This window comes from Ictalurus punctatus, chromosome 8 (genome assembly GCF_001660625.3).
Source record: "Ictalurus punctatus breed USDA103 chromosome 8, Coco_2.0, whole genome shotgun sequence".
NCBI lineage: Eukaryota > Metazoa > Chordata > Actinopteri > Siluriformes > Ictaluridae > Ictalurus > Ictalurus punctatus.
In genome coordinates, this window is record NC_030423.2 from 1,110,490 (window position 1) to 1,127,957 (window position 17,468).

At 44.8% G+C, this 17,468-nt stretch overlaps 1 protein-coding gene across 1 annotated transcript in view; it reads right to left on the reverse strand.

The window, feature by feature from the left end:
* ntrk3a (neurotrophic tyrosine kinase, receptor, type 3a) overlaps window positions 1-17,468 on the reverse strand; it is a 179,347-nt gene that overhangs the window by 130,259 nt on the left and 31,620 nt on the right. The window contains exons 2-3 of the mRNA XM_017475136.3: window positions 5,524-5,598; window positions 2,904-2,975 (exon numbers count right to left, since the gene is read on the reverse strand). Coding sequence (XP_017330625.1) covers window positions 2,904-2,975; window positions 5,524-5,598 — 147 coding nt within the window. The remainder of the gene's footprint in view (window positions 1-2,903; window positions 2,976-5,523; window positions 5,599-17,468) is intronic.

Consider the following 17,468-nt stretch of genomic DNA (forward strand, 5'->3'; position numbering starts at 1 on the left):
ATCTCCGCGCGGCCGGGCACGCCGTTTCATTAGCGTCCGGAATCAATTATTGATATCGAATACATTTTTAAACATTGACATCTGTGAGATTTGTTGAGATGAGAGGGAGCGAGAGAGTGAGAGAGAGAGAGAGAGAGAGAGAGAGAGAGAGAGAGAGAAGGAATGAGTGATTAGATCTGTGTACCGTCACGTACAAAGGACCTGCTCTGATTTTAACGAGCGCGGGCAATTTGATGGAAAAAAGCAAATAGCGTTATTAATTTTTGAACATGAATCCCTACGGCATGATGTTTTAAGCAGTGTGATGTAGTCGTACACAGCGATATATATTATACAGACAGAAAACACACACACACACACACACACACACAGTGTGCCTCCACTGCTTATAAAGCTGCATCCACCCACGCATGTCATTCAAGTGAAACATCGAGGCACTCTCAGGTCGTGATGGACAGCCCAAATTGGGCGGGATCGCCGGGAGGTGACAGCAAGTGACTCATCACGCTTTCCAGCAAAATGGGGAAATAGCAGACCTGTCACGTTCTCCCGTTTCAGCCTTCATTAAACAAATCATCTCTCGTTCCCTGCGCTTCTTTCATTCTCTCTCTCTCCTGCTATCATTTCAGCGAGAGGCACCAATCAGACGCTCCACCTCCAATACCCGGCGTTCATGTAGTGCGGGAAAGACCAACCTTTACAGACAGACAAAATAATAATCGTTTGAAATAACGCTGTAGAGATCAAAATAAATAAAAAAATCAATAATTTTTTTTTTCTTTTTCTTTTCTTTTTTTTTTTAAAAAGACACGCAGGTCTGACCTGCTTTACTCCGATCCACGATTTCATCCAGACGTCTTGGAGCTTTTAGCATTTTAACATCCACAGATTTCCAAGCCTCTCTTTTCCCACTGCCTTACAGTAGGTTCCTAAAGCGCCATGTTTACTGAGTCCAATTTTCCCAGGGTTCCATGTTCCCAAGTCATTTTTCTCTTCTCAAAGACTTACGTTCCCATAGTCCTGTGTTCACAAACTCCTCCAAAATCTCTACGCTCCCACAGCTTCCCGTTCCCGAGCTACTATATTTACGTCGTCCTGAATTCTATAGTACATGTTTCCAGGGTCCTCATTTCCACTGAGCGATCAATCAATACCATCCAGCCATCTAGCAACAGTCTACGCTTCCAGAGTTCTGTATTCTCACAACCCTATGTTCCCTAATGACTATATTCCCAGTGTCCTATATTCTTAAAGAACTATATTTTTAAGTTGCCATTACCTACCCAAATCCCCATGTTCCCCAATAAGCCCTATGTTTTCAGGAACTTATGTTTCCGAGGGCCTGTGTTCCCAGGGCTCCATGTTCTCCGTGTTCTCTTATATCAGGAGAAAAAGGCTTTATTCGTCATGTATACGTTACAGCACGGTGAAATTCTTTTTCCTCATAGCCCAGCCTGATACAGCGCCCCCTGGAGCAGAGAGGGTTAAGGGCCTTGCACAAGGGCCCAAGAGTGGCAGCTTGGCAGTGCTGGGGCTCGAACCCCCTATTGAGCCTTAACCATTGGGCCACCGCTGCTCGTATATTCTAAAAGTTTCACGCTTCCAAGGGCCAACATTCCAAAGATTCCATGTTTCCCACATTCACTCTTCCCAAAGCTATATTTTCCCAGGGTTCCATGCTCCTTAAGTATACAGTATATATATATATATATATATATATATATATATATATATATATATATATATATATATATAAATAAAACTTCCTAACAATCCCATGTCCCTATAGTCATGTCTTCCCAATCCACTCTATTCCCAGCGCCCTATATTCCCTCAATACGATATATGTTACTCTTCTGTCTTCCAAAACTCGACGTTCCCAAAGCTCTAATGTTTCCGCAATCCCACGTCCCCACAGTCATATGTTCCCAGAATTCCATTATCCGCAAGTGCTATATATTCTAAAAGTTCCCAAGGTCTTAAGGTCCTAACATTCCATGTTCCCATTTTCTCCCATCTCTGTGTTGCCTCGATCCTGTTCATTTATCCGGATATCTCGTATTCGGTATTCAGATTATCCGAAATTACATTTCTCAACGGATCGTATTCTTTGGGTACGTTGATGCACTCCTGGAAGAAAGAAAACTATCCACTTGGACTACTAGCTGCGTACCAAACCCTAGCTCGCTAACCAACAGTGTGATAAGACTCCGGATATCCTCCTTCTGTCGTGCTGCAAGTGGTCACTCGAGTGCTTTGATCTAGATGACGGATGGCATATAGACGCGAGTGGTGTAAACAGTGCTGTAATGTAAAACTTACGATACACAACTCTTCCTAATGCCTCCCAACAGTTATCTCAGAGAGAGTGCGGGGTGAGAAGTTCCTGGGTTCTGCAGATGAATTTATCATGATTAATGATGCATGAAGGCGTGTCTCCTGAAGAGGGGCTAGCGGTGGTAACTTTGCTATAGCGTGTTGAATCGGAACGTAAATAAACCATGAAGAGGGGACGCATCGTTCCTGTATGGTAGTCCCTGGTTGCGAAAACGCGAGAAGCTTTTAGATGTACCTTCAAAGCCGCTAAGAGGAATAGAGACATTTCCTACCTCTCCGTAAACGTGCAGGACACGAACGGCGAAACACGGAACACATGCTGGAGAGATTTGGGGAATTTCCACTGCTAGCTACTTTTTACAATGAAAAAATAAAGAAAAACTGATGTGGGACATGCCCAGATTCTGTTTTCAGAGTCCTGGCTAAAACATTTTTATGTCAGACAAGCCTGTGGTAAAGGTTTAATGCAGATTCTCATATTTCCTCAGATCAAAACGATCGTATTCCATAAGAATCGCATCGTGTCCGTTTTCCCTTTTGGGAAAAACCCTAGGAAAGAGACTCACATGTAACGTAGATGCGGGTTCTGGGCGAAGGCTCGAGACTGGATGGTCCTCAAATTGCAGTTCATGATGGTCCTGAAACAGAAAAGAACACAAATATTTTTGTTTTCCTTCTCAACCAACCGCCGTGACATTTCCCCAAACACTTGTAGGAGTGTGCACACTCGAAGAGGGATTATTGTAAATGGCTGCGAAGGCTAAACCACGATGGTATCTATGGAAACCGGCGTTCAGAGAGAGCGGGCCTGTGGATCGCGCCAGTGTCAAACAGCGAGTGTGCTGATTACCTGCTGATTTAAAGTCGCATTTGTGGTAAATAATAGGTCTGGGTTGAAGCGCACGAGTCGTGAGAGGAGGAGAGAGGTGCAGTTTGGTTGTTTTAACCCGGGCTGACGTCGACACCGTCTGAGCTGATGATTATTTAGACGGCTAACGGAGATGGAAAAACACCCAGTATCGTATCTTTCTCCTGAGGCATCATCACAGCCAGGATGCTCATCGAAAAGCAACCTCTCCTCCCTCTTGTAGTGACTCTCGCCAGCATCTTGAATCAATTATGTATATTGAATCCGTTTTGATCACCGGCATCTGTGAGATGTTCGTTCACGCAGAGGGCTCGCTCTTGTTTTCATTACGGGCGTGAGAACGACTAATCAGATCGACGGATTCTGATTTGGGTCGAGCTCACACAAAGGCACGGTTTGTGATGCAGGACTAATCGCTCGAGCGCTCGGCAGGTCTGCCGATCGCCGTTCGGATCCCGGGAGCCGAAAAAGCCCGAACAGCGGTAAAAATATTGACCGATTTGAATCGGCGCACTAGTATGAATATGAAAAAAGGATGGATCCTTGCATCCGTGTATCGATTATGTCTGATACCATTCGCTGGCTCTTTTCTACGTGTGTTTGTTATTTAGAAAAGTTTGAGATTGGGTCTCCTCACAGTACCAGGGTCTTCAGATTGGTTCTGCGCTCTGGTGCACTTATTATTTTCGTGTCTGTCTGGGTTTCCTCACGTCCATAGATCATCCTAAATCGTCCGTAGGTGTACGTGTGTGTGCGCATGGTGCTCTGCAATGGACTGCTCCCGTCCAGGGGGGTCGATCCTTCCATGTTGATAGGATAGATCTACTGCAACCCAGGCTAAGAAGAAGTGGTTGCTGAAGATGAATTCCTAGTCACCACATGAAGACTTTACAGAACTTTACAAGTTCTGATCTTTTGCTCAGATCAGTTCTGTCTGATCTCGATGGCTCGCATTCAAATCCATATCTGATCTGTATGTGTCTTATTATGGGAACCTTTCCCCAGAAATACCCCGCATGTGCACATCGAGTTCCCGGACAACTTTTTCGAACACTGTTCGGCTTTTTGGAGGTTCACTCCCAAAATTCCCCAAATATCGAGTGCATCACCAATTTCCTCATCTTTCCACCGAATAAGTCGTCGCTGCTTTCGTCTTCGCCGTCCTCCGCTGCCGTCCTGCCATGCTGCTCACACCGGATGATGACGATGGCGGTGATCTGCACACCTACACCCTGAATACGTATCTCATCTAGTATCACATATAAACCCATCGTCCTGAAAAACATCAGATCCGTGTCATTTTAAGGCAGAAAATCGGATGGGTGTCACTTCGACCTGGTAACGTGAACATGTCTTCACTCTGGATGAACTCTAAGGAATCTAGTAGAACCCTAAACCAGAGTGGGTCCCCATCACAAAGGCCTGTGGAACGTAAAAACACGTAAAATCCCCCTGAAGTACCTGAAGTGCCTGACGGTTAAAGCATCGGGCTTCTGATTGGAAGTTCATGATTTTAAATCCTAGGACCTGCAGAACCGTTGGGTTCTTGAGGAAGGTTCTAAATGGCGACTTAGGACCTTGGGACCTTCCAGCACCAGCACCTAGCGCTTTCCTGATCGCACAGTATATCGATCGATCGTTTTAACATAATTAAACAGAAAATGTAATCTCAGATCAATAAAAAGGGTTAAAACAGCAAAGAAGCAATGAGATGCTGTGGTTTTCAGACAGGGTTTTAAGGCGCTATTGACAAACGCTAGTGGCTAAGGAGAAACATGCTAATCAGAGCTGCTGTAATTGCTTTAAGCTTTCCGAAACTGGCGAGGAGAAGATTGTGCATGTGCTAGCGTGTGTATGCAAGACGGTGTGAGGACGAGCTTCCCGAGAGGCATCCGGAGACATTTTTTTGGAAAAGGAAGGAACATATCTACAGCAGGTCCAACACAGAGAGGGAAGGGAGAAGGAGCCGAGCGGAGCTCTTGTCCAGACGCTGGGCGATGGGGGACGTAATTAAATTTCCTGGCTGCTTCAGTGCTGTTTATTTGATCAGCGCAAACTAGGCCTTGGGGAGGATCTTTTTGTTTGTGGGCTGACTTGAAAGGAAAATCCACGGCGCTAAAGTCGACCACTGGGACATGAGAAAGCCCAGCTGCCCGGCTAGCATCGTCGCTAAGTGCTAATCCGTAGATCTACCACTTCAAGCGCTATCGCGATGAGCAACGTTCCTTGAAGCCATGTCAGCTGCGTTTCACGGTGTCCGAGTTCGGGGTGAGGGAGAGATTAGCGATATGGTGCTAAGAAGTGTTTCTGCTACTCACAGTCTCTGGATTCCGGTGTACAGAGCCATGTCAACCTCCTGTACGGTTTGCAGGCCCAACCAGTTCTCGATGTGTCTGTGGGGGGGAACATGGGAGAGGGGTTAGAGAAAGAGCTCAGGCTAGTCAGTTAGCATGCATGAAGTAGCAGACAGACATGTTAGCGGAATGAGAAATTCGCCATTTCGACGGCAAAAGTGTGACAGGTCTTCCTGGGTTTAACAAAGGCGGAGCTTAAGTTAAACTCGATCATGTGATAATGCCACAAATGTGAAATGTTAAATGCGTCTCTTATACAGAAACCGTCTCTCAGAAAGGAAAGTATAGAATTCGCTCTAATACGCTATCGTTTCCATAGTAACGGCTCGTTCACGGGGACATGGACGACAGCTGCGCCACATAAACGGATTTTAGAAAAATATACATTGACATGCTGGAGTTTTGCGTAAGGAGAAGTTTATTTAAGATTTATGGAAGGAGTCTCCAGCGTCAGCGAACGATGAGTTCTCGGTAACGGGATGAGCCGTGTTTTGTTGTTGTTGTTGTTGTCGTCTTATTAACTTTACGAGACAGGGAAAAAAAAGAGAGCCCGATGAGGGATGTTTATTAACTGCTTTGAACTTGTTTAGCGGGCGTTCCACAGCATTGAATGCAACTATAAACGGATAAAAAGTACAAAACTATCGTCAGCAAATTGCCGTGCTAGAAGAGGAACACGTGGCAGGTGGTAGCCTTTGGGTAATTTTTTTAAAAACAGAATTTATTTTAATGATATGCAAAGATAAGCAGTTGAGGGGGCGGGGTTTAGGATTCCGCCGATAGAGACGAGGCGGCTGTTGACTTCACCGATAACGCAGCGTTAGTCCTTTCAAAGAAATCTCACGCTTCTCTCTGGCACATTTCAAATCGGAAATAAAACTAAAGTGTTGATTAGCGCACTTCGCCGCCCAGATAAAGACGGACTAAAGAGGTAATTTCTGCTCTTTATGGAAGGCGCGAGCAGCGACGGCTAATCGTGAATCTCCAGCTCTCGCAGCAGCAGATGTGAGGACATCCAGCTGCTGTCAGCTTTTGAGAGAGTGTGACTTCATAACACACACACGCGCTGATTAATGACTGTTTTCGTCCTGGAGCGCTGTTTTCGAGACGCGGTGAATATCACTTCGGGGCGATCGCTGCGTAGCGCCGATAAAGCCGAGGCTCTGGAGGAGAACTGCGGCAATCACAGAGAATCGGAGAGAAGCGTTCTCCTCGCCGTATCACGGCTCTACAGAGGGATTTGAAACGTAGTTTATAAATGCGTCATTTAAAATTCCACTGAAAGGAGCTTTTGGGTTGTTTTTGTGCATGGAAAATACTCAAAGAAACAAAATGGCCGATTTATACATTTTCCAAGCCATCTATCTAGATGCATCTTTGTGTTGTTGTTGTTGTTGTTTTTTTTAAGCTACAATGCTAATGTAAGGCATTTTTATAGCCACCAGTTTAGCATCCTTCCTCAGCACGAACATATACCGTCGGCTCGTGCGCTTTAAACTGGCGTTCCAATGAAAAAGATGCAAAATGGTGGTCATTTTTGGGTTAAACACAAAATTGTACACAGTTTTTAAAACACAAAAATAATCTCACTTCCATACTCCATTACATGAGAAAAGACACGCGACGGAATTCATACGATTATCCGTTGTTAATCCTTGCCGTTCGCGCGGGCAATTAACGCCATCACACGTGGCGTTATTCTGGATCTTCGTCAATCAGGGTGCGGACACCGTTTACCCGAGTGGGAAGACGAGGCCACGCCCACACTCTCAGAACGAAAACCGACACCGCGTGTGTAAACGTGATGTCGTTTCAGCACTACAAAGCAGAACAAATAACAGAACCCAAAATGACAGGATAATCATATTTGTATTCCCGCAGCATTTATTTCTTACATCCGTCCCCGCTTTCCCTCACCTTTTCATACCACCCCGTCGGCCTTGGAGGAAAAATAAACCACTTCCGCTTGTTTGTTTGCTTATTTATTTATTTATTTATTTATTTATTGAAAACCTTGGCTTCAGTAATGAACTTTAACTCCTGCTCAAAGAAAGCGCGTGCCATTTATGACCAGATATTTTACAGAGAGAGAATAAAAAGCAGAAAATGAAACAAATGTGTCAGGATTTTCTTTGTAAGCCCTTCCAGGTTCTTGTAGAAGAATTGTGACTAATAGCTAATTATCTACGACATTCGTTAGCATTAACAAATCATCGGTACAGCCTAGACATTATTTTATCCAACAAGCTGTTAATTAGGGTCTTATTTAATGCTTCTTTTTTTCAATTAAGCTGAAATCAGACTCTCGTGAAAGGTTCATTCACCGTGTATTAGTGTTCAGTTTATATTCGCCAATAATAAACGAGTAATATTAGCCAGACGCCGGAGACGCCGAGGACAACACGGCGGAGCCGGCTGTTTGGTAACGGCACGAGATCCGCTATGAAGTTCTTCCCAGGATTTAAGGTTAAATTTGAAATTTTGGCAAATAACCACGCTCCCGACCTCTGACATGATGGATACACTGACATTCAAGACGCGCGCGGCCCGGGTAGCGGAATGTAGCATCCGCACAAGTTTTGGCAGTAGAAGTCGTGAGATAATTACGGGGTTGTTGTTTTTTTTTTTTCCTGCACCGGAGCCAGCATGGGATGTTCGGCAACACAGGCAGATGGCTCTGTATGAAGTTTTATAATTTGGCCTGGAGGGACCCGAGGCTTCAGCTGCCGTCTAGCTAACGAAAGCTAAGCTCGCTAAGCCTCTGCGCATCAGTGCACTCTCTGGCTGGGTGTGAATTCAGAGCACCGTCGGGATGCTAATTCAGATATTCAGATGGCTAAGATCTGAAGACTCTGCCTTTCTGACGGGAGAAAGAAGCAGCAGGCTGCCTGACAGCAGAACCTAAATCAGTGTAAATGATGTGTGTGTGTGTGTGTGTGTGTGCCTGATGTTTCCAGAACTATACAAGCATCAAGATCGTCTTAATTTGGCAAAGAAATTGGAAATAAGAGGCTAACAGCGTTCAAATGAACAGCGGTGTTGTTCATTCTGGTTAGCCCGATCTGCTAGCAACAAAAATAATGAATATAATCCAGTGGGATCTGATTAGCATCGCGTAACACACACGCGGCTTTCGGTCCTATTTAGCCGTATTAGTGACGTACTGATGGACGTTAGACTCAAGCACAAGCAATTTGCTTTCTGGAAGCGTCAGGAGCCATAAGAGCGATTAAGATTGGCCGCTAGGATGGGATGAGTCATGTGCCAGCGCGGACAAAAAGGAGTTTGGACAGACGAGGGCAAGCTCCAGAGTTTAAAGAGAGACAAAATGGTGGAGGGAAGAAAGAACTGCAAATGCCGGTGCCGTCTAAAGAACGCTTTCCAGCGATATTCAGACTTGTCCCTAGGGTAAATTTGCAAATTTGATGTAAATTCAAAACGAAGAAATATATAAATAGGTGTCGACGACGAGGAAGTAGAAAACCAGGAAGTGGAAGACGTGAAACAAACAGGACGTAAAATGAAAGTACGTATATGTAGAAAATGGTAGAGTAAGCTCTCGACTAGTGAACCCACACACAGAAAGTGCTGTCCTTTAGAAGTACCAGGGCTAGAACATTAGCCATATTCCCTATAGGCCCAAAAGCCAAAGTAGTAGCCTTTTCCGGTCCTCTCCCCCCATGCGTTTCCTCTAGATTTATGACATACCCAACTACCCACAATGCAATTACAAGCCGGCTAATGAGGGACCGTGTAATGACGGATACGGCTGCCGGGGTCCCTGGAGTGCATGTTGGACACTGATGTAAAATCCTGCCCTTGTCGTCTTGCCGTTGTGCAGCACACCCGTGACATTCTCCTCATGTCTGCCTACCGGGAGAGTTAAGCAGCAGCTGGAGGACGGAGACTCATCAAACACCAGTCAATTCAAGCGTGCCGAGCTTCTAAAAGGCGGCCATCTTGTCAAGCGTCCCAGAGGACGCCGGACCCGTCGAGTCTTTACCCGTCTCAAGCACTTAACGATTAGAAATGCCTGTCGATTCGTCGTAATGCTACCGGTTCGATCGTAGTCTTTCTTCCGGTCGCTCGTTCTTTTACGTTCCGCCTGATATTCGTTCTAATACCTCATCGTTTCTATAGTAACAGCTCGTTCACAGGGGCCTGTACGGCAGACGCCCCACGTATTCCGATTTTAAAAATATTTCCTGTAAGGAGAAATGCGTTTATTTGACACTCACGGAAGGAGTCTCCAGTGTCAGCACTTCGTGACAGTCAGACGTAAAGCTGCGACTTTACGTTTTCCGACATCTCTGTGACATGATGAGATGCGTTTGTTTATGTTTCGTCAACTTCAGGAGAGAGAAAAAAAGAAAAACGACAAACGCGAGGATCCACACTGACGATGAGGTGGATTCGGGCGCAGTACAGGTCCGATCGTATTCCGTCTCCTCCATACCAGGATGTAATAACAGAATGAAGTGGAACTAAACTCCTGGCCATGAAGTAAGAGCCTGAGCAGCAGATGAGATAAATGGAGACCTGGCACATTCATAACACACGCAAAACCCACCCAAAGGGAACGCGTCTTCGAAAACGTCTTCTTCGTCAGGATGTTCAAAAATATCCGTATACGTCTGTCCGTGCCGTTAACGTTTCAGGAATTCTCCCGTCAACAGATCCTAGTTATCATCAAAGCATGCAGTTTTTGAAAAGGACAACAGATCGATGGACAGAACGTTCCCACTGGTGACGACCGCAAACCTTCGAAATACGCGTCGGGTCACGTCTGGCGTAATTACCGTAACGTCTTGTTTGGCCGACGTGCTTTAAGTAAAGTTAATCAAAAACACGCAGGTCATTAAGGTCCAGCCAGTGGTGTGAAAAAGCGGTTAGCGTGCTGCCCAGCGCCGGACTCTGGCTTTGGAGCCCTACCGGGTGTATCCGGTGCTGGAGGATCGATAGCTAGAACCACTGGAACGGATCAATCGGAGGAGTGAGTGATGGACGGGACTGGATTCAGATTGCATAGTGAGCCTTTTTCCCTAGTGACTAATTGACCAAGGGACTAATTGATGGAGTCATCGATTGGGGAGCGCAGCGCGTAAATGCCAACTAATGAGCTTGACAGCTTCAGGATTCCTGAGCGTCCTCACTACTGCAGGTCTTCACGAACTCGCATGCAATATGTTACGAAGCGGTATGGGCTGGTGTCGCATTTTGCATAGGAGCTCTGCATTTAAACATCGGATTACTCTGCCACGAGGTGCGCCACACATAAATACACCAGGACCCTCCAATAAAAACACAAGACGACAAGCCAATCGACACTTACACCTGGAATGATCGACAGCTGCGCTGGTGCTTTCAACTCTCCGGATATTAACACTAAATACGGTTCTTCAAGGGTTCCGAAGAATCCACTTACTCAGAAGCCCGGTATTCCCAGGATAGATGCCAGGTCCACCGTGATCCTGGCCCAAATCTAGAACACTTAATAGTTTTTCAGCTTGTCCTATAAAAGGTTCTATATATAAACAGTTGGTTTCTCTATTAGACAGGACTCCAAGGAACCCTTGAGGAACCATTGTTCTTAAGAGTGCACTGTATCTCCGTTGTATGATGCTGACACTTCTCCAGGTGGGAATACACACTGGAATGGAATTCCCAGCCACCATGCACACACAAGTTCACAGCCACGGCTAGTTTGGAGTCACCAATCGACCTACTGGTGTGTTTTTGGAAGGTTTGAGGAAACTCACATGAACGTGGGGAGAACAATCAGGATCAGGATCGAACCTGTGACTGGCGCTCCAATTAGAACCCTTTGACCTTTCCTCTAGTCTGGACAGAGAAGCTAAAGCATCCTTCAGGGTTCTGGATTTAGACTTTCTTTTAAAATGTGAAAGGAAATCGTTCAATAATAATAATAATAATAACTTTCTGTAGAAATTCCTAATGTGATCTTTCAAGCATAATTACACTCGTAGAAAAATGTCTCCTTAAAGATTTTACTAGGAAGTTCTTCTACATAGACCCTTGAAGGGTTTTTCCACAGAGGGATGAATGGACAACTCTTCAGGGTGCTGGGAAAGATAGGAAAATGTATTTTCGATTATGAAAGTACACACGGTTAGTGAATGATCTCCACATCGGTACGTAGAAAGCTGGCTGAAGTGACGGTGTGCTCACTAATGTTCTACAACCATTCTTTTTATTTATTTATTTATTTATTTTCAAAATGCAATTTATTTTTGCCCAAAGTTGAGTTTCTTCCACGCTGCCTGGAGCTTTGCATCATTGGTCCACGGGGTTCTAACTAGACACACACGCCAAGATCCATCAGATCCACAGCGATGCTCGGATTCTACTCGACTTCTGTCTGGAAGCAATCGGACTGAATCAACTTTATTTATCCCCAGGCGGGCAGTTCAACCATCGCTGGGCTTTTCAGCCATGACTGCAGAAGCAGTGCTAAATAAATAAATAAATAAATAAATAAACGCACACACACACACACACAGTGCATCAAATTAACGTCACGACTCCAACAAACAAAGAGAAGAAAGAGTATACAGAAACTACTGCTACACTGTAATGCCATGACCTCTATCGGTTCATTGCTCCAAATATTCCTATCTCTATTCGGATTTAAACCTGAAATGGGCGTGGCCTAAACAGGTAGGATTCCTCCCCCCCACGTTTAGACGGACATGTTTTGTTTTAAATCCCACTCATTCTGTTAGGGTCACACAAAAGGGTCACGACCTTGCTCATGACCTCACGACCTCTTCGTCATGCGTGTGTAGAAACGGTGTGTTAAAAACGGTGCGCGCTATCGTGCCGGAGACGGTCTTATAGGAGAAAGAGCGTCGCCTGTCACGCGGCCATAACATCAACGCAGCGAGGTCTATGAATATTTCAGCAGCGCTCGAATCACGGAGGAATGCGGATTCGCTCAAAGACTACGGGATAAACTGTCGTCAGATCGGTTAAAGTGGATATTCCACATCTGTTCGTTTGGCGGAGGACTGCATCCAAAGCGCCTCGGGTCCGGGAACAGAGCTGAGCAGCTGAGGGCTATGCGTCTTGGTCAGGAGCCCAGTAAAGGCTCCAGAGTGGGCAACCAAATGGCGGGCCACCAAACAAAGTTTCACCCTAACGTCAGCAGATTATGCCGTAGCCTTCCAGAACTCTTCTGGTCTCTGGATGAGAACTTCCTGTTCCCTGTATACACCAGGGTTTCTTTTTTTTTCTTTCTTTCAACAAACGAGTAGAATAATCATTACATCAATATCAATATGACCAAGAGCTAGCCAACTGTTTTATGACGCCAAGCTCTCATTGGCTGTGCTTGAGGGGGCGGGGCTTCCTGGGGGTGGTCTATTATCATGATACAAAATATTTGTCAAAAGTTATGAGACTCGATGATATCCTTCAAGATGAGTAGCTGTCTTATAATAACAACGGGGGAATAAATACGACTTAAAAAATTAAATAATAGAGAATTGTTTTGATTCTAATTAAATACTATAGTAAAGCGTTAAAAACAATTCTTTAATATTACTTACTCCTACTACAACTATTATTATTATCATCATCACCACTATGTTCTACTTATATATGCATTAATATATGACATTTAACAAGAATAATTAGCAGTAGGTGTGAAACAATTACAAGAAATACTACTACTACTACTACTACTACTACTACTACTAATAATAATAAGTATAGAAGTATTTAAAACAGATCCACACAAAGAATAAAGTGCCGCTGTGATATAAACGAGGTTATAAACGCTCCAGTACAGTTATAATTAGAAAAATAAATAAATAACCCCACTGTAGTTTCTCAGACACTTGCGTATGTCACCCAGCAGCAGTTTAATTAACTCGGCCCGAGGTGAAGAAGCTGTACACACCGCTACACACCGTCACACACACCGCTACACAGCTTCTCCATCCTGATATCACTCTTCCTCAGCTTCATCTTTATTCTGTTTAGCGAAGATACGGCAAACGGGACGCGACACCCATGCACGCGTCGGGGGAAAAAAGCCGGAGCTGTTACATTTTCATCTGCATCACGTTATCGCCGCTCACACATCCACCGCTCACACACCCGCACTTCCCCTGAACGGAAACCCGGCTCCGCACGCACGTGTACGGATATCTCGTCGGAGCGTGGCGTCCCGTATTCACGGCTCTCGCGTCGTACGCGCACTCTGCATTGCAGATTTTTCCCGGACGCCGTTCGGTTCTCTCCGGATTTAAACAGACCGGCGCTTCGTTTGCGTTCGTACAAACCAGGACACCGAATTTACGAAGGGATTAGCCGGGATATCGAAAGAAAGTAGCGCCGCCTCAGACAGTGGCGTTTTGGCGTCGGGGTTCACGATCAGGCGTGACGTAGACCGATTATACAACTTTCTGTTTCGAATATTTCATTTATATAACGAAATCATTCGTGTAAAAAGATAAATAAATAAATAGACAATCGTTTAATATGGCCCTAGGTTAACTAGCAGCCCGGATAGATATGTAAGCGCTAGTTAACTAGCATTAAATCTAGCATAGTGTCACCGGTTCACGTAAATTCGTTGGGTTTTGTTTTGTTTTAGGAGGATTTATCCAACAACAAACAAACTTCTCCAAATATACCGTAATAAAGCCGGCACCGGAAAAGCGCTAGCTAACTGCTAAAGGAAACTAGCTCACACGTCACGTTAACTCGAGTCCACAATTAGAGAGTTAAGAGTTAGCCAGCTAGCGTGTCGAGAGGGACACGCTAGCTGATTTTCCTGATGTTCCAGGAGATCCTCCTCAGCTTGGAAGTCCTACGAGTAGTCGGGAACGTGACCTGAAGAACGAGTTCATCACGTGACCGAGTCAAATCAACATGGCCGCCCTCACCGTCAACAGGAAAATCACTGCTTTAGTTTTAAACAGAGATTAGAGTCGAATTTGCTGCTTTAGCTCACGCAACATCATAATTCATGGTAATATAGAATATTATTTATATTTTATACACGTTATAAAATAACCATTTAAAAATATACAATAACACACTTATTCCTCTTATTATTATTACACAGGATATTATTTATCATTATTATTAGTGATTCCTAGATTCCTGGTGATTGCCGTTTAATTTTAACCACTTAAACATCTTTATAACTTCCCCCATGTCCATTTTTCCGCAAGCTCTGTCGAAAGTGAGGAGAACGGGAAGCAAATGAAAATAGGAACCAAAAGATGAAACCCTGTACCAGGTGGATGGTCTGGGGAGTGTAGACTTTAGATTGTTTATGTTGTGGGAGTTTTTTTTCCCCTTTCAATAAGTCAGCATAAATATTGAAATAACCTCATCTCAGGTTACTGCTGATGCGAGAATCCCAGCAGCTCCGAGGCGCACGAGACCGTCACTTACAGCGAGCATTTGTACAAACATCTCGCTTACGTTAGCTGATCAGAGCGCAGGTATCTGAGTAACTAAGAGTTTCATAAGCCTTCACATCACGCTTTTACACGGTGTCACACAACGGGAGAAACCGAGCTGCTTCATAAATATGCATGAACTGCAGATCTGCATACAGAGCGTGTGTGTGCGTGTGTGAGAGAGAGAGAGTGTGAATGTGTGTGTGAGAGAGTGAGTGTGTAAATGTGTGTGTGAGAGAGCGAGTGTGTGAATGTGTGTGTGTGAGAGAGTGTATAATGGTGTTTGAGAGCGTTTGATAAGGTGCAAGTGTGTGTGTGAGAGAGAGAGTGTAATGTGTGTTTGTATGCGATAACGTGTGTGTGATAATGTGTGCGACAGTGTGTGTTTGTGTGATGGTGTGAGTGCGTTTGATAAGGTGCAAGAGTGTGTGTGTCTGTGAGTGTGCGAGAGTGTATGATAGTGTATGATAGTGTGAGTGAGTGCGAGAGTGTGTGATAGTGTATGATAATGTGAGTGAGTGAGTGTGTGATAGTGTATGATAGTGTGTGAGTGAGTGAGTGATAGTGTATGATAGTGTGTGAGTGAGTGAGTGATAGTGTATGATAGTGTGTGCGAGAGTGAGTGTGCGAGAGTGTGTGATAGTGTGTGCGAGAGTGAGTGATAGTGTATGATAATGTGAGTGTGTGAGTGAGTGTGAGTGAGTGAGTGATAGTGTATGATAGTGTGTGCGAGAGTGAGTGTGAGTGAGTGAGTGATAGTGTATGATAGTGTGTGCGAGAGTGAGTGTGAGAGAGTGTGTGATAGTGTATGATAGTGTGTGTGTGTGTGTGAGTGTGCGAGAGTGTGTGATAGTGTATGATAGTGTGAGTGTGTGAGTGAGTGTGTGATAGTGTATGATAGTGTGTGCGAGAGTGAGTGTGCGAGAGTGTGTGATAGTGTATGATCGTGTATGTGAGAGTATGCGAGAGTGTGTGATAGTGTATGATCGTGTGTGCGAGTGTGTGTGATGGTGTATGATAGTGTGTGCGAGAGTGTGTGATAGTGTATGATAGTGTGTGTGAGAGTGCGAGTGTGTGAGACTGTGTGATAGTGTGTGCGAGAGTGTATGATAGTGTGTGCGAGAGTGTATGATAGTGTGTGATGGTGTGTGCGAGAGTGTGTGATGGTGTATGAGTGATAGTGTATGATAGTGTGTGTGAGAGTGCGAGTGGGTGAGACTGTGTGATAGTGTGTGCGAGAGTGTGCGAGACTCGTTCAGCGAGTCCAGACGCGACAGCATTAAAATGTCACGACCTTCATGAAATTCCTGCAGATCAGCATCATGGAGCTGTTAATAGATGAGAATTCCCTCCATCATCTCGTCTTCCTCGTGTTCCTCGAACAGCTTCTGCGCAAACCCGATCACTCTCTCGCACCTTCAGCTGGCGTGTTCAATCATTTCCCATCAGGAGAAACCTCGGCGTGAAAATTTCCCCCTCCGTCTTCCAGAATGACTCTGAGCACGCGGCGCACTCGCGGCACACTCGCGGCACACTGGCGGCACACTGGCGGCGTTCTGATCGCTCTTCATCCATCAGACGGTCAGAAGGTCACAACACCGAACCCTTAAGAAGAGCTTTTCGACGGACGTCACGCTTTTATCCGTTTACAGTTACATGAACAGTACGGCAGCACGGAATCGCAGGTTTATACGCTGTTGACGCGCTCGCTCGGATGTGTTACGGTTTCCATAGCGACGGCTCGTTCACAGGTACTTGGAGGATATTTTTTTTGCGTCAGGAGAAACGTGTTTATTTAACATTTACGGAAGGCGTCTCCAGCGTCAGCGCAGCGTCCAAGCTTTCAGACGTCTCCAGGACGGACGAGTTGACGATTTGTTTTTGTTTGTTTTTTTAGAGAGAAGTTCAAGAGAGAGAGAAAAGAGAGAGGAGAGAGACGAGAGAAAAGAAAGAAAAGACAGAGAAGAGAGAAAAGAGAAATGTGAGGGAAAAAAGAGAGAGAGAAAAGAGAGAAGAGAGAAAACAGAAATGTGAGAGAAAAGAGTCAGAGAAAAAAGAAAGAGAAGAGAGAGAGAGAGGAGAGAAAAGAGAGAGAGAAAAGACAGAGAGGAGAGAGAGAGAGAGGAGAGAAAAGAGAGAGAAAAGACAGAGGAGAGAAAAGAGAGGAGAGGAAAGAGAGAAATGTGAGAAAAAAGAGAGCGAAAAGAGAGAAGAGAGAAAACAGAAATGTGAGAGAAAAAAGTCAGAGAAAAAAGAAAGAGACAGGAGAGAGGAGAGAAAAGAGAGAAGAGAGAAAAGAGAGAAATGGAGAAAAAAATCAGAGAAAAAAAGAAAGAGAAGAGAGAGAGAGAGGAGAGAAAAGAGAGAGAAAAGAGAGAAGAGAGAAATGTGAGAGAAAAAAGTCAGAGAAAAAAGAAAGAGAAGAGAGAGAGGAGAGAAAAGAGAGAGAAAAAAGAGAGAGGACAGAAAAGA